We start from the raw sequence: 24882 nt of genomic DNA, 5'->3' as shown, positions 1-24882 counted from the left end.
GAAATAAGACAAAACTAAATTAGAAACAAGAAACAAGAGCTTGTAAACAAGAGCTTGTATTGATGAAAAAGTATCAGTTCCAAAGGCAAATAATGTCACTTTAAACATTTTCTCCATGTTACAAGTGAAATAATCTGCCAATGGGACCAGAACTTCAATAAATCAATATTAAAGAATCATTGACTTAAAACAAGCTCCTATATCTCGCTGAAAAGTTACTTATAAGTTAGTTTTGTCTAATTTCAAGTGAGTAAAGATGTAATGCAATATAAATGAGACCAAAAATACTTGGTTAAATTTAGTTTTTTGCACTGTAAAGAGATTTCTCTTGGTTTTCAAGGTTTTAAGTATTTAAACCAAAAAAACTATCAAAACACTATGATTAGAGATTTTGTTATTCAGATCCATGATCATGAACAACTTTGTTGATTTCTAAAAGCTAGCAGCGAGCGCAAAAACTGAATTTATTGTGGAAAAAAATTCCAACAACAAGCATCTGTACTTCTGCTAAGTATGGCTATATTTCTCATAAAAATCTTATAAAATTATTACTTTATTCTGGTAACATTATGACTTTATTCCTGCAATTAAAAATAAACAAAATCTTAGTCTTGCCCAAATATTCAATTTTAGAGTTGACCTGAATTCAGAGTCCAAATAAATAGAAGCTACAAAACAAGATGGCCGCCCTGGACCTGCTTACATCACACGTAACTATGGGAAACGCAAGGAGTACACTGGTGAAAAAAATCCTGATTTTTCCATAAATTAAATCTTCAAATTGGATTAATTAAATCAGTTTATCGCCCAGCTGTGTATAGGAGTAATGGCTTCTTTCTCGCTGAGCGGCCTTTTAGCCCATGTTGGTTCAGAGTGGATAAAACACGTAAATATGCTGCTTCTCTATAATATATGATGTTGAATGTTTGAAAAACGCATAAAGTGTGTCACTCCTTTTCTTTCATCGTCTTTACTGAGAGTCTGGTTCCTTGTGATTCGGTGGTCGACTCCCCCTGGTGGCCTGGAGGTCTTCTGTCATGTGGAGTGAGTTTGTAGCGTTTATACTTCCTGGTATTTTGGCTATTTGCAGCATTTCTCTTCTGTTTTGTGCGGTTACAGCATTGTTCTGTGGTTGTAGGTTTCTACTTTTATTTTCTGTGATTTAAGCGTTTTTCATCTGTTTTTTTGTGTGTGTGTGTGTTTTGGAGTTTCTTTCAGCTACCGTACTGTTTCCATTAAATTAAGTCTGCATTTTAACATGATTTGTAGGTATTCAAGTTTTATTGATTATTTGATGATTTGAAACATTTAAGTTGGACAAAAAACCTAGACTAGATTAAATTTGGTACTTTAAGTATATTAAGTTTGGTACTTTAAGTATATTAAGTTAAAGTTGACCAAAGAAACCAAAAAGAACAAACTTTGTCTTCACACAACAAGCTGATGCTTTTTATTTCTCTCCTCTCGATGCTGCTAAGCCTATTTAAAGACAAAAGGAAATCCTGCATTGAACTTGACATGTAATGTTTATTTTTTTACCGTTTAATGAGTTAAAGTTCCCATCTTGCATTGCGATTTCTTTACATCCATAATTTACTCAGTAAGTGGAAAATTGAGATGCTGCAGACGAACTTTTCAACTGTCTTTCTGCTTCTGTGGTCTGTCTTCATGAGCCTCTCTTAAATGTTGAGCTGCTCTCACATTTACAGAGCAAACCACAGCTGCACTTCCTATCTGTCACCAATCTACCTTCACATTTCTTCTCTAACCATGCAGCTGAAGTCCCATGTGAGCGGACTGGTTGTTTTCCTTTTAACTGCTTTTCTTCCAGGTAAGTTTGATGCTTTTTCACTACATTTTTGGTTTAAATTGAGGAACCAGGTCAGACCTTGTGGTTTCTCTTTTGATTTGTACATCTTTTCATAAAACCGCCGAAGGGTAGAAATACTGATTCTGGTTCAGATTAACCAAGTCAGATATCAGACTTTGTTACACAAATCCATGTTCATGGATAAAATATCCACTTTTATCTTGTTTTTTTTCCTCCCGCATGCAGTGATGATAGCTTCGGTGGTCTCTCAGTTTTGTTCTTTCTCACTCTGTGGGTTTAAGCCACATGAAAGCAACTGCAGTGTTTCCACTGAATCGGCTGCATTCGCCATGTTTGTGCACACAAACTAGAAATAAAACTAAACTTCACTTCGCTCTCGATGAAAACATTGAATTAAATATCTGAAAACTAAAAAAAATATATACATTTTTTATTTCTTTTAAGTACTGCGACAGACTGGCGACCTGTCCAGGGTGACCTCGCCTCTCGCCCAAAACGTTAGCTGGAGAGGCACCAGTAACCCTCCTGACCGCACTAAGGGACAAGGGTGCAAGAAAATGGATGGATGGATGGATGGATGGATGGATGGATGGATGGATGGATGGATGGATGGATGGATGGATGGATGGATGGATGGATGGATGGATGGATGGATGGATGGATGGATGGATGGATGGATGGATGGATGGATGGATGGATGGATGGATGGATGGTTTGTTTTAAGTAAGGATATGTACAGTGTTTTTTTTTTTCAAAAGAGGAAGATGAGGTTAAATTAATGCAGATATGAATCATATTGATGTTGGCTCTCATCACCAGAGAGACGGCTCTCTAGGGCCATCCTGAAGGTAAAAAACAGTTTGTGTCCAGTATGTGTGCGGTCTGCAGACATTTCGTCTCATGAGAAATGTCGGCAGTTTTTTTGGTCCATTGTTCTAATTAAAATGTATCTTATCCTAAGCAACATCGAGATATGGGTCAGTATCTTTAAACCAACTTACTGTTGTAGTGTAATAGGCACTGACTGCACGGTTGCGATTCAGTTACTATCAAATTAATAAGTAAATAAAAATTTGCTAAACTACAGACAAATATTCTGTGCTTTTTGTAACTTTTGGATTTGTCTACACATTTTTCCTTTTCTTTTTTTTAAAAAGCTCATATTGGTGAAAATTTTTCCTAAAAAGTCTATAGAAATATAAAAACTCTCCATTTGCACCAACAATTTGCTGTGGTGATTTTTGACAATTCTTGAATTGTAGAAACCATAAGTATCTAAACTTCGGAGACCTCTGGTACAAGATATATTCATATTCCTTCTGGTGTAATTATGTGTGTGTTATTTTTAAACAGTTGTCTGTAGTCTACGTTTCCAGTTGTTTATATGTATTGTATGTGTATTTATTATATATATATAGCAACTGCTATTACGACAGATTTCCCCTAGGGGATAATAAAATATATTCTGTTGAAAATCTAAGCATTTTTCTGACATCCTCACATTTTCTCACGCTGTTTCTGCTGCAGCATCAAATGAATAAACTTTCAGAATTAAAAGTGATAAAGTTCCTTGTTCATCAGGTCTCCGCCTACAGAGGAGCGGCAGCTCTGAGGCCGTTTTCTACAGGCCTGTTCTTCAACACAACGAAACCATTCCCACACCTGGTGAGCCCCGTCACCTGAATTATGACGAGAACAATAAATAAAAAGCTGCAAAGAGGATGGCACAAGCCGTGTTAGGAGGTGTTGGCGGCATTATTGAGGTTTTCTCAAACTGTCTGGACTTTTCTTCGGAAGAACTTTCCAGAAGAATGAACTACAGGGCTGAAAATGTTAGCATTTCAGAGCGTATTAATTCACATTTTGTACGTTTTTTTTTTACTTCCATTTGGGTCTCAGTTGCTTCTAAAAATAACTCAAGCGCTTTTAAAAAAAACCACCCGGTTGATTTTCTCAATAAGTTAATGTGTTTTTTTTTTTGCCGTTAGAAAAACCTGCGGATTGTTGAGCAACATTGCGCGGGCACTCCAGCGTTACCTAGCAACCACAGCTAAGGCCAGGCCCGTTTCCTAGCAACCCGAGTAGAGCTGCAGAACGATTGGTTGGTTTTTACCACTGTGTGCGCTCTGAAGTGGCTGCTGTAATAAAACAAAACGAGTGTTTTGTTGACTTACCATTGAGGAAAGATGTTTGTATTACTGGGCATCAGTTTGCAGCCATTTTCATGCGCCTGAAAATGGCTCTGTAGGTTCTGTATGTAGTATTTTAGCTATAAAATAATACTACATAAACCTAAAATGTGATTTAAAAAAAACACCTAGTGGAAGAATTTTAGTTAAACTGAGTGAAATTTGTTCTGTCATCATCAGTGTAGCTCAACATGATGTAAAGAATGAAACATAACAAATATATTCAGGCAGTCATTTATTGTTTGCTTGTCTCAAGCCACCTGTCCAACCACAGACTTAATGCACTTGCATTTGTTGCGTCTTCAGGAAGCTACATGGTGAGAGATTATGCTGGGCAGCCGTGCATTAAAGCCAACATGGGAGCAGAGTATGTTGTTATCGAAAACAAGGTGAGAAGCTGTGAATCATTCAGCAGGGTGTGTTTGTGTGTCAAACTCATTTTCATTCTGGGTCGGTTCTGACAGAGTACATTGAAACTGTTAAAGTATTAATGAGTAGCTGTGTCTGCATTCGACATGCAGTTCTTAAATTTAAATATCAAACATCGTTTTACAATGATCTGCCCCTCCAGAATTTTGCGATTGTTTTATTTAGTTTTTATTTTGCAATCAAAATCACTTTTTGTGTGTTAATTCTAAATATTTCAAAGATATTTTGCGATATTTGCTTATATGTATGACGGTAAATGTAGCTTTACCCCAATGTTTTTGACATGTGTTGCAGAATATTTGCAATAAACTCACAATAAAGCATTCGCGTGAAAAAATGCAGGAATCTGTTGATTTTCTGTGAATCTACTTGATCGCAGAATCGTAAAACACTGGAGGGATCAGGTGATGTAATTTGCAAGAATGCAGATAAAAACTGCTTTGATTTGATTGACAAAATAACATTTTAAGCACACGGCTGTTGTCTTGAAAGTTATATTTATGCTTCCCTCTGGAGTCTAGACAGGGCCACATAAGAAGCTCTGGTGGGCCCTCGTTTTGGCCCTCGCGCCTCAACTTTGACACGTGGGATTAAATACATCCGTGTAGCATCAGTTTTGAGATTATTAATGAATATAACTCGAACCGTTTCTCTCTCTGTGTGTTTAGACAAACTGGTATTTCAGCCTGGATCCGTCCAGGGTTTTGCTGAGCGGTAAATGCAGCAAAGATGAAGCTCTTCTCTCCCTCATGCTGCCGGATAATTCTGCCCGTCTGGAGTTCACCTTCAGAAAAGTAACAAAACAGGAACCAGTTTAACTGCGCAGGATTTTCTTAAGGCATAAACATGTTAATTTGTGTGTAAAATGTTATTGTCTGGTTATTTTTCCAACAGGATGAAAATAATTTCTTTGTCACCAAACTGGCGGCTCGTTTGTTCCCTCTACCTGTTTGCAAAGGATGCCCCAGTGAGAGCTCAGATATATTACAGAAGACTTTTTATCTGGAACAGTAAAATGAAAGCTTTAATTGTTTTTGTCTTACGGCTTTATTTTCTTCACAGATAAAACATATTCTGGGTTTCTAACCAACCAGACGCTTTTCAAAGCAGCAAATGACAAAAGCTTCAAGTGTACGTCAGAGTTGCTCCTTTCGGTTTCCTCTGAGCTGCGGATCAAGTTGGTTCATCTGCAGATGCAGGCCTTCGGTGTCCCCGATGGGCAGTTCAGAGAAGGTAGCAGGAGGGCTGAAAACCTGACGCATCATAAAGTGATAAAAAAAAATGTATCTAGTGGACATAAAAGTCATAAAAGTGGACCTATTTTTCAAAATTCACGTTTTTCTATTTCCACTTGGGTCTCTTCTAAAACCAGTCCAAGCACTTAAAAACACATGCAGATGGTTTTTAGCAGTAAGTTTGATGTCTGGAAAATGAGTCATTTCAAAAACCTCTGTCACCGTTACCTAGCAACCCAAACAGAGCTCCAGCGTACTGTCATCTGGTTTTACGGCTGTATTCGCTGTACAATGGCTACTGGAAAACACAAGTGTTTTGTTGTTGACTTGCCATCCAGAAACCACTTGTTGTATTTTTGTTGGTTGTGCAGGAGGCCAGCAACAGCTTATTTGGATTTAAAGTGACAAGAGGACTAGATAAATATTTTTTTTAACTTTTCCATTATTAATATGACCTTAGCCTGCATAACTAAATTAAAAAACAAATTAAGAACCATTTAGGAGAAAAGAGCTCATAAGACATTGGAGGGATAAGAGTCTCGTTACCAAAAGGAGGTGGGTAGGAACTAATTACATTTACTTAAATACTTTTACCACACTCCTTTTTACTTTTAGTAATGTTTTTATAAAGTATCATTACTTTTATTTGAGTAAATTTTCAGGATTTTCTACCCTCTGTGAGGAACTAAACTTCACAAATAAAAAAATTTGTAAAGCAATTTAAGTTGAAGTGAGACGTCTTGTTTGTGCAAAACCTTTGTTATACAAATGATAATTTTGCACTGGAATTACTTAATTCTAACATACAATATATTTACATTACTAACTCTATTAGTTTCATTTAATCAAATTTAAAATGTGCAGATTTGGGAAAGTATTTCTTCTGCCTGAATCTGTTATTTTTTAATCATTTGTATTATTTCTTCCTTATATATTTGGATATAACTTTTCTTTTTTTTCTGTCTGATGGCATTTTTTACTCTATCAAAAACCTGCTGAGTATTTTTAAATGTTGACTTTTTGCCTCTCTTGTGTGTCAGAGGATGAGTGCTGGGCTGATTTCAACCACAGAGCGGTTCCCATCATCATCGGGTCCATAGCAACCGGAGTCGTCCTCAGCGTCGTGCTGAGCTTCCTGATCATCAGAGATCGCCGCGCACCAGGATATGAGAGACTCTGAACTTAATGTTTCACTTTTTAAATCCTCTAAACGTCTAAAACTTTTAACTAAAGCTGTGCAGTTTACAGTTTTATATCAGTGTTTATGTTTCTGTTTTTTTAACAAGCATTTTTATTTATCATTGTTGCTCAATTTCAGTGTTAAAGTATGGAGATGTTGCCTCATGTAAAGCACATTGTGGCATTTTTTTCCAACTCACCTATCAAATAAAGGGAAAAATTTCTATTAGAACATTAAAATGAAAGCCAAATTCACTTCTGGAACTCACTCTGTAAATAGACATTAAAGTATAAAGAAATATCAATGGTAACTTTTGTTATCCCTCTTTGGAGCTGCACTAGAAAAAAACTAAAGGAATGACAGACTTAGTCCCATAAACTGCAGCAGTTTCTGTCGGTCTAGAACCACAACCTTCAATATATTTCAATCAAAATTTTCAGTCAAACTTTGTCGACTTCTAGAACTCTGAAATTTTCAGTTTTTAAGGTTTCTTTCTATCGAATATTTGAATTTTCAAAATCTCCGGAAATGGACGCCAGAAATTTAAACGTAGTTGTCCATATGTTGTCCACAAGCTATTCAAATATTTATAATTTTTTACTCATTATCTATTCTTCAAAAAAAAAAGCTTGATTTAGGCCATATTTGTTAAATAATTTTATTTTGAATACAAATTTGAAATTTTTGTCCATATTATTAAATCTTTTTTTTAAATAAACGGTAGTTTTTAGTTTTCTACCGTTGCCATCAGTGGAACAGAGAAACACCCCCCTCTTGTGTTAACACTTTGTAACTACAGCACCCTCCCCGCCTCCTTAGCTCGCTTTCTGATTGGCTAGAACACTCTACGGGTGCTCAGTAGGGTCTGAAATGAATAAAAAATTTAAAAAGCTAAATCGAACATGTTGAATGAGATTTAATTGTACAGCGTTTCATTTCTTTAAGTGAGTTGTTTTCAGATATTGCTATTGGATTTGATTGTAAATAATTTGTTTTTAGATTAAAGCTTTGCGTTTTGCTCCTCTGCTGTTGTCTCAGTCTAACAAGCAGGTAGCTAGTAGCTGTAGCCTTAGCAGCAGCTGGTAGCAATGGCTGCAGTTATTCTGAGTTTTCCAACACTGCAAGGTCTGAGGATATTCACACAGTGAGTACGACAGTTTACCAGGTTAACTTCGATTAGAAATTCTCAACATTTATCAGCTTTAATTGTTAGCTTTTCAGTGTTAGCTTTCGAGTTTGCACGCAGTTTATCTTCTCTCTGTGTTAAGGATTCAGATGCGCTCTAAAAACCATAATTTACCTTTCAACAGTCACAACTTATCTCCTCTAATTGAATTTGTTTTTTCCATCATGAATTAAGATGTAATTCAAACTGTGAAAACCAGTAAATGAGAGATTAACTGAACAAGGTTAAATAAAGTTAGCAGAATGCTAAAGTGGCTGCTGCAGTTTGTTTACATCTGACATCTGGAGGTTTTCTTGCTTAAATTATCTGATCTAATATCTTAACCACATAGATGTGATTTTTTTTTATCATCCTTCACAACGATGTAGATTAAAAAACTAAACCCATGTTGTTTCCTTACCTCAGGAAGCTGTTATGGACCAAAAGAGGAGTGAGGTTTGTTTCAGGAGGTGAGAGAACAATCACATAATTTAATTTCTGGACCATAAGAGTGATATATAATCATCACTATGAATATTATTACAGGTCAGCTTATCGCGTCTATGTTATATATTTCTAATTTCTAAAAACAGAAATCTCTTTAGTTGACATCCATGTGTAATCATGATTTTTAACTTGTCATGTTGCAGCCATAAACTTCAGTGTGTTTTGTTAGGATTTAATGTGACTGGCCAAAGTGCATAATTGTGAGACGAAAGTAAAAAAGTATTTTATTCAGTACTTTTGAGTCAATATTTCATAGAACCGCCTTTTGAGGCATGTCTCTATCAGCACATCTAGGGACTCATTTGTTTTTGCAAAATGGTGCTGTTACAGTACTTAATTACATTTAGGTTTTTACTTTGACTAGGCCATACTTACGTTTAATTTAAACAACTCCTTTGTAGCTAAAAAAAATGTATCTTTAAATTTGCTGTCTTTAAGCTATCCTCTGATAACTGGGCTTACGTTGATTTAGGAGAGGCATAGTTAAGGTGGAGAGTTATAAACTATTTTGGTTGATATTTGCTAAACCATGTATAATTTTTCTTCTACTTCACAGTTACGCACTATACTTTGTGTTAGTCTGTCACATCAAATCTTAATAAAAATACAAAGCAGTTCATGTTTGTATTATCAAATGTTAAGAAAATTAAAGGGTATGAATATTTCTGCAATGTAAAACTCCTGTCCTGATTCTCACTTTATATATGTTTTTAATTTTTCAAATTTGTGAATAGTCCCCAAATAATAATTTAGTATTTATTTTACATTGGACATTTTATTGGGACTATTGAAACTTTATGGGATTACAGTGTATTCCTATGAATCACTAAATCCTGAAAATATGCAAAGGTCTATTATTCTTCTAGAATGGAAAAGCCTAATACTTGAGCATGTCTTTATGATAAACAAAATAAATGTGTGCTTATACGGACTCCAGATGAATAGAGATGATTTTTCTTGAACTTCTGCAGAGGTGGGAAGAATCGAAAAGGTTCTGATCGCCAACCGAGGAGAGATTGCGTGTCGTGTGATGCGAACTGCCAAAAAGATGGGCGTCCGCTCTGTGGCGGTGTACAGCGACGCAGACAGACACTCCATGCACGTTGCCATGGTGATAGATCAGCTATATTTTCATGATACTCTTGTTTTTTTATATTATATTCTCCATCAGACCTGAAGTTTGTTTATTGCAGGCGGATGAAGCGTACCACATCGGACCGCCTCCTTCCCAACAAAGTTACCTGTCCATGGAGAAAGTTCTGGAAGTGGCCAAAAGATCCGGATCCCATGTGAGTAGCGCTTCTTAATTAAGATTTTATTTATTTATTTATTTTTATGTGTATTTTGTAACTTAAGGATGCGTCGTTCACACAGCAAGCCTTGATACTCAATTTCGTTTTTCCGACCGAAATCAAACTTCTGTGTTAACGGTTTCGGTCCCCAAAGCAACCCGCATGCGCAGAAGAAGAACATTGACGTCACACGTCAGCGCTCTGTTTACGGAAGTAATAATGGATTCCGCCCTTTATGGATCGATTTTTAAAAAGTTTATCCATCAAAGGTAGTTGACAGTATCGTTATAAAATCATAATAGGACGAAGTAAGCTAATAAAAGTAAAGCAGAATTAATAGCAACGGCTTTTTGTGGAGAATTGACTAAAATTTCTGTAGGGAAGTTTGTTCGGAGTGGCGGGAATGGGAATTGATGGGATTCCCTTCACTGACTCGAAGTTAAGATCAGATAATTTCTTCTTTCATAATTAGAAATTTTAGCCATTGTTTTCGTCCTGATTTACCGCTTCTAGCTTTTTCTGGTGCAGAATTATGACGGTTGTCTCACGTCAATGACGTAAAAACCGAATAAAATGCGACATGATCGATCAGACTGCAGTCGCTTTGAAAGCAATCCGATGCATCTGATTTAGTACCACATATGGAGGTGACACACATCGGTTTTACCTGGGCTGTGAAAACATCGGAATGCAGAAATTTTACTCAAATAAAATTTGTGATACTTAAAAATAAAATTACTCAAGTAAAAGTAAAGTAAACTGTAGTAAAATATACCCGTAAAGGTATTTTTTTCCCCAAAATTAAAATTACTCAAAGTTAATGTAACAAATTATTACCAAACTCTGGATGTTAGTCACATTTGGGCAAAAAAATCCCCCAAAAAGCAGATTTGGTTCACATTTGCCTAAATGTGTTGTGTTCATGTTTCCAGGCGGTCCATCCAGGCTACGGCTTTCTGTCTGAAAACACAGAGTTTGCTGAGGCCTGTAAACAGGAAGGAATCATCTTCATCGGACCTCCATCCTCTGCCATCCGAGACATGGGCATCAAGAGGTGACCCACCTCCGCCCCGGGTTTTTATTTGGAAATATTCAAACAGCCTGAGAAAAATTAACTTATTTTCATTCACAGCACGTCCAAACACATCATGTCTGCCGCTGGGGTGCCAATCATAGGCGGTTACCATGGAGAGGACCAATCAAATGAGAGGCTGCAAGCTGAGGCTTCCCAGATCGGGTTTCCGGTCATGATCAAGGCAGTCCGTGGAGGAGGAGGGAAAGTGAGAGGAAACCCTTAACTAAAGGAAATTTCATAATTTTAGCTATTTCCACTATAAAACAACCTGAAATATTTTAGGGAATGCGAATCGCTCGGTCCGACTCCGACTTCCTGGAGCAGCTGGAGTCGGCGAGACGGGAAGCCAGGAAGTCCTTCAACGACGACGTGATGCTGGTGGAGAAGTTTGTCGAAGATCCCAGGTAGTAAAAGCTTTAGGTTTAACTTCAGGTTGGATTGTGTTTGAATGCCTGTTTTTTCTTTTCATTTATTTCCTGCAGACATGTAGAGGTTCAGGTGTTTGGGGACATGCATGGAAACGCCGTCTACCTGTTTGAGAGGGACTGCAGTGTCCAAAGGAGACATCAGAAGATAATCGAGGAGGCTCCAGGGGTAACGGAACGCCGGGCATTCATTCATTCATTCATTCATTCATTCATTCATTCATTCATTCATTCATTCATTCATTCAGTAGGAAGTAGGAGCAACTTTCCAGGAATAATTGACTTTTAGATCTTTATTGTTTTGTTTGTTTCTGAATCTCCTCCCAGCCTGGAATCAGTCCTGATGTTCGGAGGAAACTGGGAGAGGCCGCCGTCAGAGCAGCCAAGGCTGTGAACTACGTGGGAGCAGGTGAGGCCGCAGCGACCTTTGACCTCTTTGCTGTCGCGGAAAGCACCACCATAATGGATGCTGTTCATTGTCTTGCAGGCACAGTGGAGTTCATAATGGACGCCCAGCACGACTTCTACTTCATGGAGATGAACACCCGGCTGCAGGTGGAGCATCCAGTCAGCGAGATGATCACAGGAACCGACCTGGTGGAGTGGCAGCTCCGGGTGAGGCAGAACCACCAAACCCAGAACCGCAGTGAAGTCCCCCCACACTCTTCAAATCTAACAAAATTGGTGTCAAATGGTTGTGCTACATTTGTGCCGTTATCTTTTTAAAGACTCTGCTATGTTTGTGTAGCAAACAGTTTTTGATTGTTTTGCTTTTGCCTTGAAACTTTTTTATTAATATCTTTAATATGATGGCTGCACAAACAAAACTTTTTTTTTTTTTAGATTTGGGTAACGATGGAGGCTGATTGACCTTTCAAACTTTCATTAATATCTTCAAAGAAAAAGCAGCACGAACGTTTGACTCCAATTTTGTCTGATTGGAAGATGAAGGGGGGGCAACTTCACTCAGGTCCCATCAGCTGATAGTAAATAATTTTAATGAAACATTTCCTCCAGGTGGCAGCGGGGGAGCGGCTGCCTCTCCTCCAAGAGGATATTGCCTTAAGCGGCCACTCCTTCGAAGCCCGAATCTACGCCGAGGACCCAAACAATGACTTCTTGCCTGGAGCGGGGCCACTGCTGCACCTGTCCACGCCTGCAGCAGACCAGTACACCCGCATAGAAACCGGCGTCAGAGAAGGTATTAACACAGAATTAATGATCGATTAGTGGTTTATTAGATTAAAATTATTTCCAATCATTTCTGCTTAGAGCTTCTGTTAATGTTGTAGTTTAGCCTCCATCCAGCAGAGGGCGCTGCTGGTCATCCTTAAGCGGAGCCGTTGGTACAGAAATTAAAGATGGCGGCACTATTACAGAACGAAAAGGACGAACGGTCCTAAAAGAGTTGGGTGGTGGATGCAAAATGCACTTTACGCGGTTCTGTTTCGAAATATAAAGACAAACCAGGTTCCTGAAGTTTCACCAAATGTTGCGTTTCAGTTTCCTGGGAAGTGGAAACTCGGAGCTGGATTAGAGGTTACATCCGAGGTCAAGGCGCTCTAGTTAAGACGTCGGGGTAAAGTTACTCCATCTTTTCTGGCGTTTCAAAAAGCAGCTGTGCAGTACATTGTAAACGTCTCTCATTCCAACAACAAGAGAACTGTTACATATTTATACATGATTATATCATGACAGAAAAGCAGAGGAAAAATTGTAACATGATAAAAAAAACATGGCGCTGATAAAGTTGATTTTGAGGGCTGTCGTGAGTTAATGCAGAGAAGTTTTATTATTACTTCAGGAGAAATGCAATTAGTCAACTTTAGATGAACACATTAATCATTACCTTGTAGGCATGAAGAGCCTGACTTGTTTTTATGAACTTGTGCAGAAAACCTGAAGCTCTCCTGTTGCTTTGGTTCCAGGTGACGAGGTTTCTGCCCACTATGACCCAATGATCGCCAAGCTTGTAGTTTGGGGAGAAGACCGATCTGCTGCGCTGAAGAAGCTGAGATATTGTTTACGACAATATAACGTAAGATACTGTTTATTTGTTTACGCAGAGACAATATACAGCATCTCCTTAACATTTCAAAATAAGATGCATGATACAGGTTATAGCAAAAAAAAATGCTAATTTCCACCTGCAGTTCCTGGACAGGTTGATGTAACCATGATTTAACAGATTATGAATTGGTGAAAATGAGTTTAGTAATTAATTACATTCATGTCTGATAGTTAATTATTCAGATCTCACTCCAGCAGAACAAGCTAATTTACAAACCAATAGACAGTTTATTTGCCTTCAACAGAACAAATCTACATATTTAACAGTCACATTATTGCTAAATAAAATATTTTATAATTACACTGCAAAAACGAATTGTACCAACTATTGCTTGGTTAAGTTTCTAGTGAATATTTATATGTCAGTACATTTCTATAAGAAGACAAAACTAACTTACAAGTAGGAGCTTGTTTTAGGTGAATTATTGCTTAAACTAGATTTTTAAGCAAATCTAGTTTAAGCAATAAACTGATTATCTGGCTGATTATCTGACTTATAAAATGGGAAAAATGTAATTTTGTAAGTGACGTAATCCTCCAGTTCAACTAATTATTTTGAAATCAATATTGACTTAAGAGAATCTCCTACTTCTTGCTGAAAAGTTATTTGTAAGTTAGTTTTGTCTTATTTCAAGTGAACTAAGATATTTGCACTAAATCACTAGACAAAAACGCTTGATAAGATTTGTTTTTGCAATGTAGAACATCTTACAAAGTAATTTGGCAAACAATTCAAATGACTCCTTGCGATATAATAGGACAGTTTTTTTTATAAAACTGCTGCACTCGCCTCTAGAGGGCGCCCTTGTGGCTGTAGTTATGTTATCTGATCTCAAAGAGACTAACTTTGTTTGATTGGATTTAAAAAAAATAATAATTCCAAATAAAAAAAAACATATTTAGAAAGAATGTGACGATGTTGTCCATCATCTCTGCTGCTTGTCGTTTTTGTCAGATTGTAGGTTTAAACACCAACATAGACTTCCTGCTGAGCCTCTCCGGCCACCCCGAGTTCGAGGCCGGACGCGTGAGCACCAGCTTCATCCCTCAGCACCACGCTGACCTCTTCCCCGCTCCAAGAGCGCCGTCCGGGGAGACGCTCTGCCAGGCCGCCCTGGGCCTGCTGCTGCAGGAGAGGAAGCACACCGAGGCCTTCACCCAGGCCTCCACAGGTCAGCAGCATACGGAGGGCGTTTCTGCAAAAGCAGGCGGAGAAGATAATGTTTCTGATGTTTTTATTTTAGATCCCTTCTCACCGTTTGGCTCCAGCAGTGGTTGGAGGAACAACATTCAGTTTAACAGAAATATGAGGCTGCAGCTGGGAGACAAAAGTGAGCGAGAAACATGCAGTTTTCTACTTTCGCAGGTTGATTTATGGCATCTTTCTGCACTGCAAAAACACAAAATTGGTCTAGATTCTTTAACAATCATCTTAATGCACTTGAAATAAGACAAAACTAACTTACAAGTAACTTTTCAAAAAGATATATCAGCTTGTTTTAGGTGAATAATTCTTTAATATTGACAAAAAAGTACCAGCTATAAGTGAATTAGTACTTTTTCATCAATATTAAGGAATTATTTCCCCAAAACAAGCTCATATGTCTTGCTGAAAAGTTACTTTTAGTTTAGTCTGATTTCAAGTGCACTAACACATCGGTACCAGAAATTAGACCAAAATACTGAAGAAAAAAGTTGTTTTAATGTGAAAAAAGGCTTGAATCGCATTATTGCGACCAGACGTAGCGCGCTCAATGTGTGTTTTCAAAGATTAAATATTTCCTTATTTATGAAACTTGTACCAAAGTATAACTTTGCAAGATGCTCAAATAATTTTAATAATTAATTTTCCATGTTGGAGCGCTCATAAAATCATTCTGCTAATATTAAAACTTTATTTTTGTAAAGTTATGGCTTTAATTTCATAATTAAAAATCTAAATCTAATTTTATCGTTAACATGAACTCAAACTCTAAATAAATAGAAGAAGAAAAAGTCTTCAAAAACCAAAAATTTGATAAAAATTTACCAGATTGATCAACATTAAAAAGTTTTAATGTTAAAATCAGCTGTTTGCCTGTTTCCCAGCTGCTCTGTGGGATTTTTTTGGTATTCATTCAGATTTTTGCTGTTTAGTTTTAAACGAGCATTAAGACGTTCATCCGTTCTTCAGTCTTAAAAACGCTTCGCTGTGCTGAACGTGGCCCAGACCAGAGTTTAAGTTGTTTCCTTTTCTTGATTATTTCTAGAGGTCGATGTTGTCGTCACATATAACTCGGATGGAAGCTACAGAATGCAGGTAAGCTGCAAAGTCTCTGCTTTCAATACAGATTTGTTTTTAAGTCCTATTATGTTTAATATTTTGTAAAACCTGTTTGTTCCTTGCCACCCCAGTTATGCTTTAAAACATATTAAACTTTTGCTGTTTCAGAATAATCTACCTGAGATTTTTTATATTCCTGTCACTAATCTACAAAACGATTACAGGAAATAAAGTTGTTTCTTATGATCTTTTACAATAAAAATGTGATTGATCATGTCAGCATCTCCGTTTTTCTAAGAGTGACTTGTTTGTTTTGTGAATAAGTTATTTAACAAATCCAGGCTTTTTTTTAATTGACATTTAAGTTAAAGAAATTTAACAAAGTATATTTTTTCTAAGCTTCTTGTTTCAGTAGAAACATCATGAAATGACGACTTAATTCCTATTTTTAGTGGTGAGATTGTTCTAAAAGTAGCAACATAATAACTTTTACGCTCATTCTGTTCTCTGATGATGAAGAAAAATAACTAAATGAAATAACTTTTTACATGAATGTCAACAGTTTCAATATTTTAGCATTAAAATCGATTTTTAAAACGGGAGAAGCAAACTTAGAAATAGAGCTTTGTCTGTCCTTCATGTTCTGTGCTTCACACTGCAGCCTGAAGTGACTCAATTCCGATTTTTTTGCTGGGGTCGTTCACACTGCCAGTAAATGCTTCCTGTATGTGTTCTGCAGTGTAAACGGGCAAACGACCTGAAGTGTCCCGCATGCGCAGTAGAGGGCGCCATAGCGTCAGCGTTCTCAGTGTTCTGCCAACCGCCATAAAAAGAAGAAGAAGAAGAGCTCAGTGTTTGCGGAAGTAAACATGGAGGCTAACGGTGGAGCTTAGCTTATATATTTGAAGTTGTTGTCCAACCGGAGCAGCAAATTAACAAACTTAATCCTCATATAATCCGTCATGGTTGTTGTTTTTCTTCCCACTTGCGCGTATCAGGAGCAGAATAGTGAGATTTGTTGAGAATCAGTGACGTTCAGTTCGGATGAATGCGACCTGGACGTTATGGTCGCATTTGAATCGGATACGTATCGGATATGGGTCACATTCTGAAAAGAATCCGACCTGAGCTGTTCACACTGCCATGAAAAGATCGGATACAGGTCGCATTACGTCAATAAAAATCGGAATTGGGTCACTTCAGGCTGCAGTGTGAAATATATGTGATGGGTGATATTATTTTTATACGTATTTAAACAAAATAGCTTTTTTTGTCAGCCAGAGATATTTTTAAAAGTAAAAACCTTTAAATGAGCCTTCATAAACTTAGAGAGCTGCACATTTTTGTTTTGGAAACGTTTGGGATTCTGATGGGAATTTGTAGAAAAGTGTTTTTCTTCTAATTTAAAGTTAAAAATACGACTTAGAGTAAATGTTATATGTACATTTTAAAGTGAGCCTGTGGGTTCTGGCTGCAGGTTGGACAGGCGGTGTACCATGTGACCGGCGCCGTGGAGCTGGAGGGCGGCGCTTCGTTCCTCCACTGCTCCGTGAACGGAGTGAAGTCCCGACCCAAACTGGTGGTTCTGGACGACACGGTTCACCTGTTCTCCATGGTACCATCCAAACCAGGGCCGCAAATTACTGTCGTCTTAGTAATCAGTTAATCTATTCTGATGATCAATCAGTTATTCAGATGAAAAGACACATTCTGCAGACTTTTCATTTAACTTAAGCATATTTTATTAAACGTTATAAATACATAAAAATGTGGATAATTTTTTCTTGATCATTTGTAGCAAATAATTCAACTTCAATATCAATATGTGGAAAGCTCAGCTCTTTTTGCTTCACTTATCAATACAGTGTAGAGCTGATCTGCTTATTTTTAATTTTTTATAATTGCATAGCAAAAAAATGCTTGATAAATTATTTTTTACATAATTGGAACCAGATGAAACTGAAGCTGCCACTTATTTTAACATTTTTGTCTTAATTACTGCTCTGAGGGTTTTCAGCAAATGGCTGTTTTATGAGTCTTTACACTCCAGTTAACAATCAGTTAAATTAATTTACAAATATTTAAATGATCAATTAATCACGATTATTCTGATTTACTCCAAAAAATTTTAAATCAGGACCAACAAGATCAGAAATTCTGTTATAAATTGTAAAACAAGTCCAAACGCTTTAAATATTGAAATATTGTTAATTGATTACTAATATTTCAATATTTGAAAAATCCATTAATCATTTCAACCGTACGCCAAACACTGCTGCTCAGAAACACGAGACAAGATTGAAATTTACTGTTTCATTCACTCAGATTTTAGTTTTAAAAGTTTGTTTCTAATTTTTACATTTTAATCTCTTTTGTTTCGTGTTTCATTTTCCTGGTTTGTTGAAATCAGAACCTACAAAATCAGAAGAAATTCTGATAGAAATCGTAGGAATTCAAATGTAAACACATAAAATACTGAAATAATCTGACCTGAAGCCTGAAGCTGATTGGATGGTCTAATCTTACAGGAAGGAAGCGCTCAGGTTTCTGTTCCTGTGCCAAAGCACCTGGCCGGTGTGAGCGGGTCGGGCCAGCAGGGCGGCGCCGTCGCCCCCATGACGGGAACCATAGAGAAGGTCAGCAAAGACGCAACATGGCGCTAGTTGTTGTTTTCCATACATACTGACTGGACATGTGGCTGATTTTCTGCTTGAAATCCTGGAAAATGCTTGAATTTTAATTATTCTTTGTTCTTGATTTCTGCATAAAGTCCTTGACGGAACTCGATATTTGAACTGCACAGTTTGGTAACGGGGTGCAATCTAATGTTGGAATTTAGAAAACATTAATTACACTTGAAACCACCTAATAAAAGATACAGTTCTGTTTTTTTAGGTGGTTGAAAAATCTGAAAGCATAAATAAAAAATTCTAAAAAAGATTTCTTGCATCATTTTCTGTCATTAAGCAAATCAAAATAAGTTTGATAAATTTAATTGAAATAAAACGGTAGGAGTTTAGTATATATATATATTTTTTCCTCACTGCCTGAAGTTAAATATGACTCAACCTCTGTTGTTTTATTTCAGTTAAAATTACTAAAATAATTTTTATTTGTGTCAGAAAACTTTGCAAGAGCAAATTTTAGAGATTTTATGTAACTTTCTTTGTACGTTGTATTTTAACACCATTACTTCGGATTGTTTCAATGAGATTAAGGTTTATTATTCCTTATTGATTGTCTCAGATTTTATACATTTCATACCTGGGGTTGCTAGGTAACGGCCCAGCCCCGTTACCTAGCAACCCAAACGGAACCCTGCAGGTTTGCTCAACGTTTCTGACCGATCTACAATGGCTGCTGGAAAAAAAATTAATAAGCATGTTTTGTAGACCCATCCTAACCTGGTGAAGGAAGAATAATATGGCACCTCTAAGGCTGTGGTATCAGAAAAATCTGTTTTTGAAACGTTAAAGCAGTGAAACAGCAGATTGTGAGAGTTGGCTGCTCTTTTTTGAACTACAACTCAGGAGAGTTTTCTCTTTATTATTTTTCATTTATTTGAATCTCTGAGTTTATTAATGTTTACCTCCGGCACCGAGGCGACCGCAGAGGTCTGAAATTACATTTCAGTCTCTCTCAGACGTGTTGACCTACTTCCTGTTTATGTCCAGGTGCTGGTGAAGGCTGGAGATAAGGTGACGGCTGGAGACCCGCTGATGGTCATGATCGCCATGAAGATGGAGGTGACCAACCCGCACGGGCGCGCGCGCGCACACACACACACACACAAGACGGTTAGCACAGGGCTTCTTGAAGTGATTGCCACCAGGGGGCGCTGTGGTGGCTTTAAAAAGTTGGAGGGAAGATGAAAAAAATGCACACAAAAAAGGAATTAATCTTAAATTTTTAAATAATTTCTGTTTTTCAGTCTTTTTCTACAATAAAATATGAGTTAAAATACTTAATTTTAACTTGTATTTAAAACTAAAAAAATAAAACCAGAGTTTGTAATGCAGCTTTTATGCAAGACGAATGAAATTATTATTTAATGACGATTAAAAAACATTCTAAAAGTTTGTTTCTTTAGATATTCTGCATCATCATCAGAGGTCAAAGGTTAATGTTCTTTAAGAACCTCTGGTTTAGCGCGTTTGTGACGGCGCTGGTGTTTGTCTCTGCAGCACACGATCCGGGCGCCAAAGTCAGGCGTGATTAAGAAGGTTTTCTTCGTCGAGGGATCTCAGGCCAGTCGGCACGCCGCTCTGGTGGAACTGGAGGAGGAGAAGGAGGAAGAGGGGAGCAGCCAGTAAACGTTCAAACCCACCGACAGGAAGAAGAGCAGGAGGCAAGCTGAGTGAGAGTCAGAATCTCCTGTCATAGAGCAGCAAAGTTTTTCAAAGTTTCCTTTTTACTCACATGAAAGCATCAGAATCTGAACCAGTCTATTCTTCAACTGAATCATGCGCAGCACCTTCAGGATGCAGTCAGTGTGTCAGGATGCCTCTTTTCTTCAGTTTGGTGTCATTTTCCTGCTTTTACTTGACACATAAAAGAGAGAAAGATGTGAAAATAACGTGCAGTTTTTCTAGCAAAACGAGCACAAAACACGAAAAGTGGCAAACGAAAGAAAAACAGCAGGAAGCACAACAGCTATTAGACATTTCATTAGAATCTGGTGGATTAAATAATTTTCCTACTCTGCTCAAAGTTGTCTATTGTGGAGATAAAAAAAGTTCATTTTTCCAGATGAAGTGTGAGCTCTTCTCTGCGACTCAGCAGGTCTTTATGGTGCTTCGTTACTGAACTTAAAGTTCCCAGAAAAGCAAAGGTTTCATTTCATTTTCATGGAAAACATGAAGGAGTATCAGAGCCATGCTAGGAAAAGAACTAAAAAATAAAATTAAGAGAATAAAATCGGAATAATACAAAAATAAAATCATACTTTGGGATTAAAGTCTCGAAATGTGAAACTTTATTCATATTTCAAATATGTGAGAATAAAGCAAAAAAGAAAACAAAAAGTTGTGAGAATAAAACCACATTTTGCAAACAAAACCAAAATAACACAAGTTGTTGCACAACTTTCTAATTTTTTGACTTTAATTTTGCAGTTAAATTCTTTTTACATTTTCTTAGCGTGGCTCTAAAACTCAATCATGAGAAAAACCTCAAACTCCAACATTTTTACTAATCAGATGTCAGAAGTTCAACGTTCGCATCAGAAACACTCCAGAGGGATTTTGAGGGAGGATGTTTTATTCTTGGTGTAAATCTGTGACCCCAGGTTGACCCCGTGCTGCTCGATAAGTGGGTCGCTGCTTTCAGCAGACAGATGTTTGTTTCCGTTTCTCTCCGCCAGCGGATGATTTTCACACGCAGGACGTTCTGACGGGTTTCTCTCTCCTTACCGACGGTGAGGCCTTATTCTCTGCGTTCACTTCCTGGATTGTTTGTAGCTGATTGTAACTGTTAGTTTTGTCAAATACTGTAATAAATGATTTCTTTTTTCTAAATACATCCAGCCACCTGTGATGTTTTATAACAAACACTCTTTAAAAGGTGCGTATTTATTTATTTAACAAGGAGGGAATTCTTCACTGGTCGTTTCATTGATAGTTTAAACCAGTGGTCCCCAAACTACGGCCCGCGGGCCGGATCCGGCCCGCCTCCACATTTGGTCCGGCCCCCTGAACAACACAACAACAACAACAACAATTAACAGTTAATTCTTAACAACAACATCTGAAGAGCATTCAGATTTTTTTTCATATATTGTAGAGCTGTTGCCTTGCAGCAAGAAGGTTCTGGGTTCGATTCCCAGCCTGGGGTCTTTCTGCATGGAGTCTCCATGTTCTCCCTGTGCATGCGTGGGTTTTCTCCAGGTACCTCCCACAGTCCAAAAACATGACTGTCAGGTTAATTGGCCTCTCTAAATTGTCCCTAGGTGTGAGTGTGTGTGTGCATGGTTGTGTGTCCTGTGTGTCTCTGTGTTGCCCTGCGACAGACTGGCGACCTGTCCAGGGTGACCCCGCCTCTCGCCGGGAACGTTAGCTGGAGATGGGCACCAGCAACCCTCCTGACCCCACTGAGGGACAAGGGTGAAAGAAAATGGATGGATGGATGGTATTTTCCGGTTTATATGTGGATTTTCCTTCAACCACCAGGGGGCTCTTTAGCAGGAAGTGTGTCCTGTAAACTGTGGGTTTTTTGTTTTGCATGGCGCATTGCTGCCATCTGTTGGACTTTTGGGGAACTGCTTGACTTTTATGTTAATTAATCAGTACGGTTGTTTGCTAGCGGTAGAGCAGATGAACACACGTGTTTGTTATGAACGCCGCATTCCAGTTCTTCCAAGCAATGCCTGTAAGTAGCAGCTTATATTTCAAAACTTTATGTGAAAGTTTAAAGTTACTTTCCCTCAGTGGAATATATACTAGTCAGTCCCAGTGACCGTTTCACTAACGGTTTTTGGGTAAAAATCAATCGAGTAACGCACAACAATTTCCGGCAGCGCAGGTGATAACCAGTTAACATTTTTTCTGTTACAAACTGACTCCGCCCCCCACCAGAGAAGGGAAACGTTATGTGGCCCTCACAGGAAAAAGTTTGGGGACCCCTGGTTTAAACCTTTGGATTTCATAGCGGTTCGTTCTTATTTCTGATTTTTACAGACAACAAAAGCAGTAATTAAGTAAAAGTTACTAATAATCTGCTGAGTAATGAGGCTGTTTGGAATAAAAACACAGCAGAGGTGAGATATCGGAAGCTAAAGTGATGAAAAGTTTATCAGAAAACATCATTGCAGAGTTAAAAACTTACCTTAATCCAATTTCTGTTTTTCTGTTTTGTACTTATGTTTTAAAAAAATACAAATTAAGATTTATTTGGTGTTTCTGTGATCTGCTTGTTTTTGGGTTTGTTTCTGTAACTATTACTTAAATGCTCATGTTGGTTTAATTTTACATCCAGATTTTAATTTTGCCTCAATTTAGAATTTTGTAGGATTTATTTTAAAATTGTATCACTTTATATTATTGAGAATCTAAAATAAAAGCCAACTTGCAGTTTAATTTTGTCATAATTTATTTAATTTTACATAAAAAAATTATTTAAATCCTTTAAATTTTGCAGTAAAAATGAAACCTGTAAACTTCCTGACTCTTTCTTGAACATGTTTTTTTGCAGTATTTTAAATCTATAAATCTTTTCTACTAACTTTGAAAATCCAGAATATGAAGTTGTTAGATCTTTATTGTATAATAGTATCTTATGTAATAATAATTTTGTCCAAATAAAATTCTGTCTGCAATTTAATGACAAAATTTCAGACAGAATTTAAAAACTACGAAAAAAATATTAATATTTGCTGTATTATTACAATACCAACACTGTATATAATAATTTTTATGTTTAGTAAGTCATTTGTATTTATTTCTAGTTTTAATAAATTGACATTTAAATTATGTTACACTGTTGACTCAGAAGATCAATTTTTATTTATGAATATAATTATTTTCCTTCATCTTCACACATATAGACTACATTGTGTTTATTAGATAAAATCCCATTAAAATACATTTAATTTTGTATTTATGACAAAATGTGAATAAAATCCCTCTATTAATACTTTAAGGTACTGTAATATTGGATGGAAAACTAAATTGTGAGGTAATTAATTTGCTCTTGTGATTTAATTTTGTTTCACAAAATTAAATATATTTTTTAAATGTTTGACAAACACATAGTTTACTGTTTGGCTGTGCTCGTGTATTTTTCCATTTCTAAACAATATGACATGCTTCTTGTCAGAAATCTTTATTTCTGACTGAAAATAACTGCAGAAACTCCCCAAACAAAGTCTTCAGGACGTAATGAGGCCAGACCTGCAGCAGGACTGGTGTCTCCCGTGAAGCATGGCAGTGAATGTTAACATGTTAGCCAAAAGCTCTTCCAGGCACTTGCAAGATTGCAGTTTAAATTAAATTCTGCACAAAGCTGGGACAGCGGCCAGGCATTATCTTGTGCCTTCCCATCATCCGTTTCCATAAACGACATTGAGGCTGTTGTGGATCAGTGGCTCTCATTCTCCTGCCTCCATTACAAAAACGCAGCCAATTGTCTGTGACCATCAGCCGAAACTCGTGCTTACAAAGACCTCAAATGAATCAAAGAGGTAAAACCCCAGAAATCTAATCAAAATAAATGAGTATTTTGGTTTTATTCTATATTTTCTCTCTTTCTATGGATTTATTTGTCTTAATTTTGCATGTTTTTGAACGTCCCTTTGGGTCTCATCTGCTTCTAAAAACAATCCAAGCACTTAAAAAAACAACATTCAACCATTTTGTGGTAATAAGATGTTTTTTTTTTGCAGGAAAAAATGCTAGAAAAAAAAAAATTTAGAATAATAAAAATTCCCTAGAAAAAACTAGAAATTTTGTTTAGAAATTCAAAAATATTCAACTTTTAGAAATTTCTGAAAAATTTTAATTCAGAAATTTCCTTGTTTCTTCTAGAAATTTTTGTAGATTATTCTACAACATTTCAGATTTTTTTTTGTTTTGTTTTGTTTTGTTTTGGCAGGAATGTACTCCCTCTTTTCTTTCCATCTGTGATGTCTGTCATGCTATTGTACAAAACGGCTCATTCTGAAAAAACCTCATAATCTCATTATCCAAGAATAATTTTGTGCAAAAATGTAATGAACATATTTTTAGATTAGATTAGATTATTTAAGATATCAATGAAGCATTTTTGAGATTGAATTTTGCAAGAGATCGTATAATTTTCCCGCCTGAAAGCCCCAGGCTCACTCCAGCCCAGATGTGAGAAGGAAGGGAGGTCCCAGATGTTGGCGCTGCGGTGGCCTTACGTAAGTCGGCGTAAACTAGAGATTTCACTGACTGTCACATGGGGTGAAGCGCAGCAGGCAGCGGATTAAATCCTGGATTTTCAGAGGAAATCTGCCTTTTTAAACAGAGTTTGTAACATGTCTGCTTTTACAATAACAACATAAAGCGCTTCAGTAGTTCTGCAGCGTCACATCGACGATGAACATGAACTGAACCCCATACTTTCATTTATTTTACTATCATGACGCCCACATAGGGAATCCAGATGGAAAACAAAACAATTTGCTGAATGAGCCGCCTTATAAAGCCAGAATATCTGCATTTGGATCAGTGGAAAACATCCAGACTCGTCCACTAACCAGAGTT

General features: G+C 37.0%; 2 protein-coding genes across 2 annotated transcripts; both read left to right on the top strand.

The window, feature by feature from the left end:
• Positions 1 to 716: 716 nt before the first annotated feature.
• On the top strand, positions 717 to 7888 carry lamp3 (lysosomal associated membrane protein 3). Its single transcript, XM_081605826.1, has 9 exons — positions 717 to 732; positions 944 to 1044; positions 1777 to 1831; positions 3413 to 3496; positions 4327 to 4409; positions 5118 to 5243; positions 5344 to 5416; positions 5512 to 5682; positions 6725 to 7888. Exons 1-9 carry the CDS (start codon positions 717 to 719, stop codon positions 6862 to 6864), a joined length of 849 nt encoding a protein of 282 aa, XP_081461952.1. The 3' UTR covers positions 6865 to 7888.
• mccc1 (methylcrotonyl-CoA carboxylase subunit) lies at positions 7670 to 21181 on the top strand. The gene is made up of 20 exons (XM_081606025.1): positions 7670 to 7808; positions 7903 to 8008; positions 8456 to 8499; positions 9508 to 9647; positions 9730 to 9825; positions 10761 to 10882; positions 10961 to 11108; positions 11186 to 11307; positions 11386 to 11497; positions 11656 to 11737; positions 11816 to 11943; positions 12346 to 12529; positions 13257 to 13366; positions 14354 to 14570; positions 14643 to 14729; positions 15648 to 15697; positions 17139 to 17276; positions 18190 to 18297; positions 19336 to 19407; positions 19846 to 21181. Exons 2-20 carry the CDS (start codon positions 7953 to 7955, stop codon positions 19972 to 19974), a joined length of 2145 nt encoding a protein of 714 aa, XP_081462151.1. The 5' UTR covers positions 7670 to 7808; positions 7903 to 7952; the 3' UTR covers positions 19975 to 21181.
• The last annotated feature ends 3701 nt before the right edge of the window (positions 21182 to 24882 follow it).

The sequence above is a fragment of the Poecilia reticulata genome, chromosome 4, assembly GCF_904066995.2.
Source record: "Poecilia reticulata chromosome 4, P_reticulata-male-v2, whole genome shotgun sequence".
Classification (NCBI taxonomy): Eukaryota; Metazoa; Chordata; class Actinopteri; order Cyprinodontiformes; family Poeciliidae; genus Poecilia; species Poecilia reticulata.
The sequence above is the reverse complement of the archived record's forward strand: the minus strand, read 5'-3'. Positions and strand labels throughout refer to the sequence as shown.

Excerpts from the sequence above, each read along its gene's own strand:
- mccc1 (XM_081606025.1), top strand. The coding sequence starts at position 7,953 with ATGGCTGCAGTTATTCTGAGTTTTCCAACACTGCAAGGTCTGAGGATA. Across the intron at positions 9,648-9,729 it reads ACTCCATGCACGTTGCCATG|GCGGATGAAGCGTACCACAT; the intron begins GTGATAGATCAG and ends TGTTTATTGCAG. Across the intron at positions 10,883-10,960 it reads CGAGACATGGGCATCAAGAG|CACGTCCAAACACATCATGT; the intron begins GTGACCCACCTC and ends TTTCATTCACAG.
- lamp3 (XM_081605826.1), top strand. Across the intron at positions 1,045-1,776 it reads GAGGTCTTCTGTCATGTGGA|CTGAAGTCCCATGTGAGCGG; the intron begins GTGAGTTTGTAG and ends CTAACCATGCAG. Across the intron at positions 1,832-3,412 it reads TTTAACTGCTTTTCTTCCAG|GTCTCCGCCTACAGAGGAGC; the intron begins GTAAGTTTGATG and ends CTTGTTCATCAG.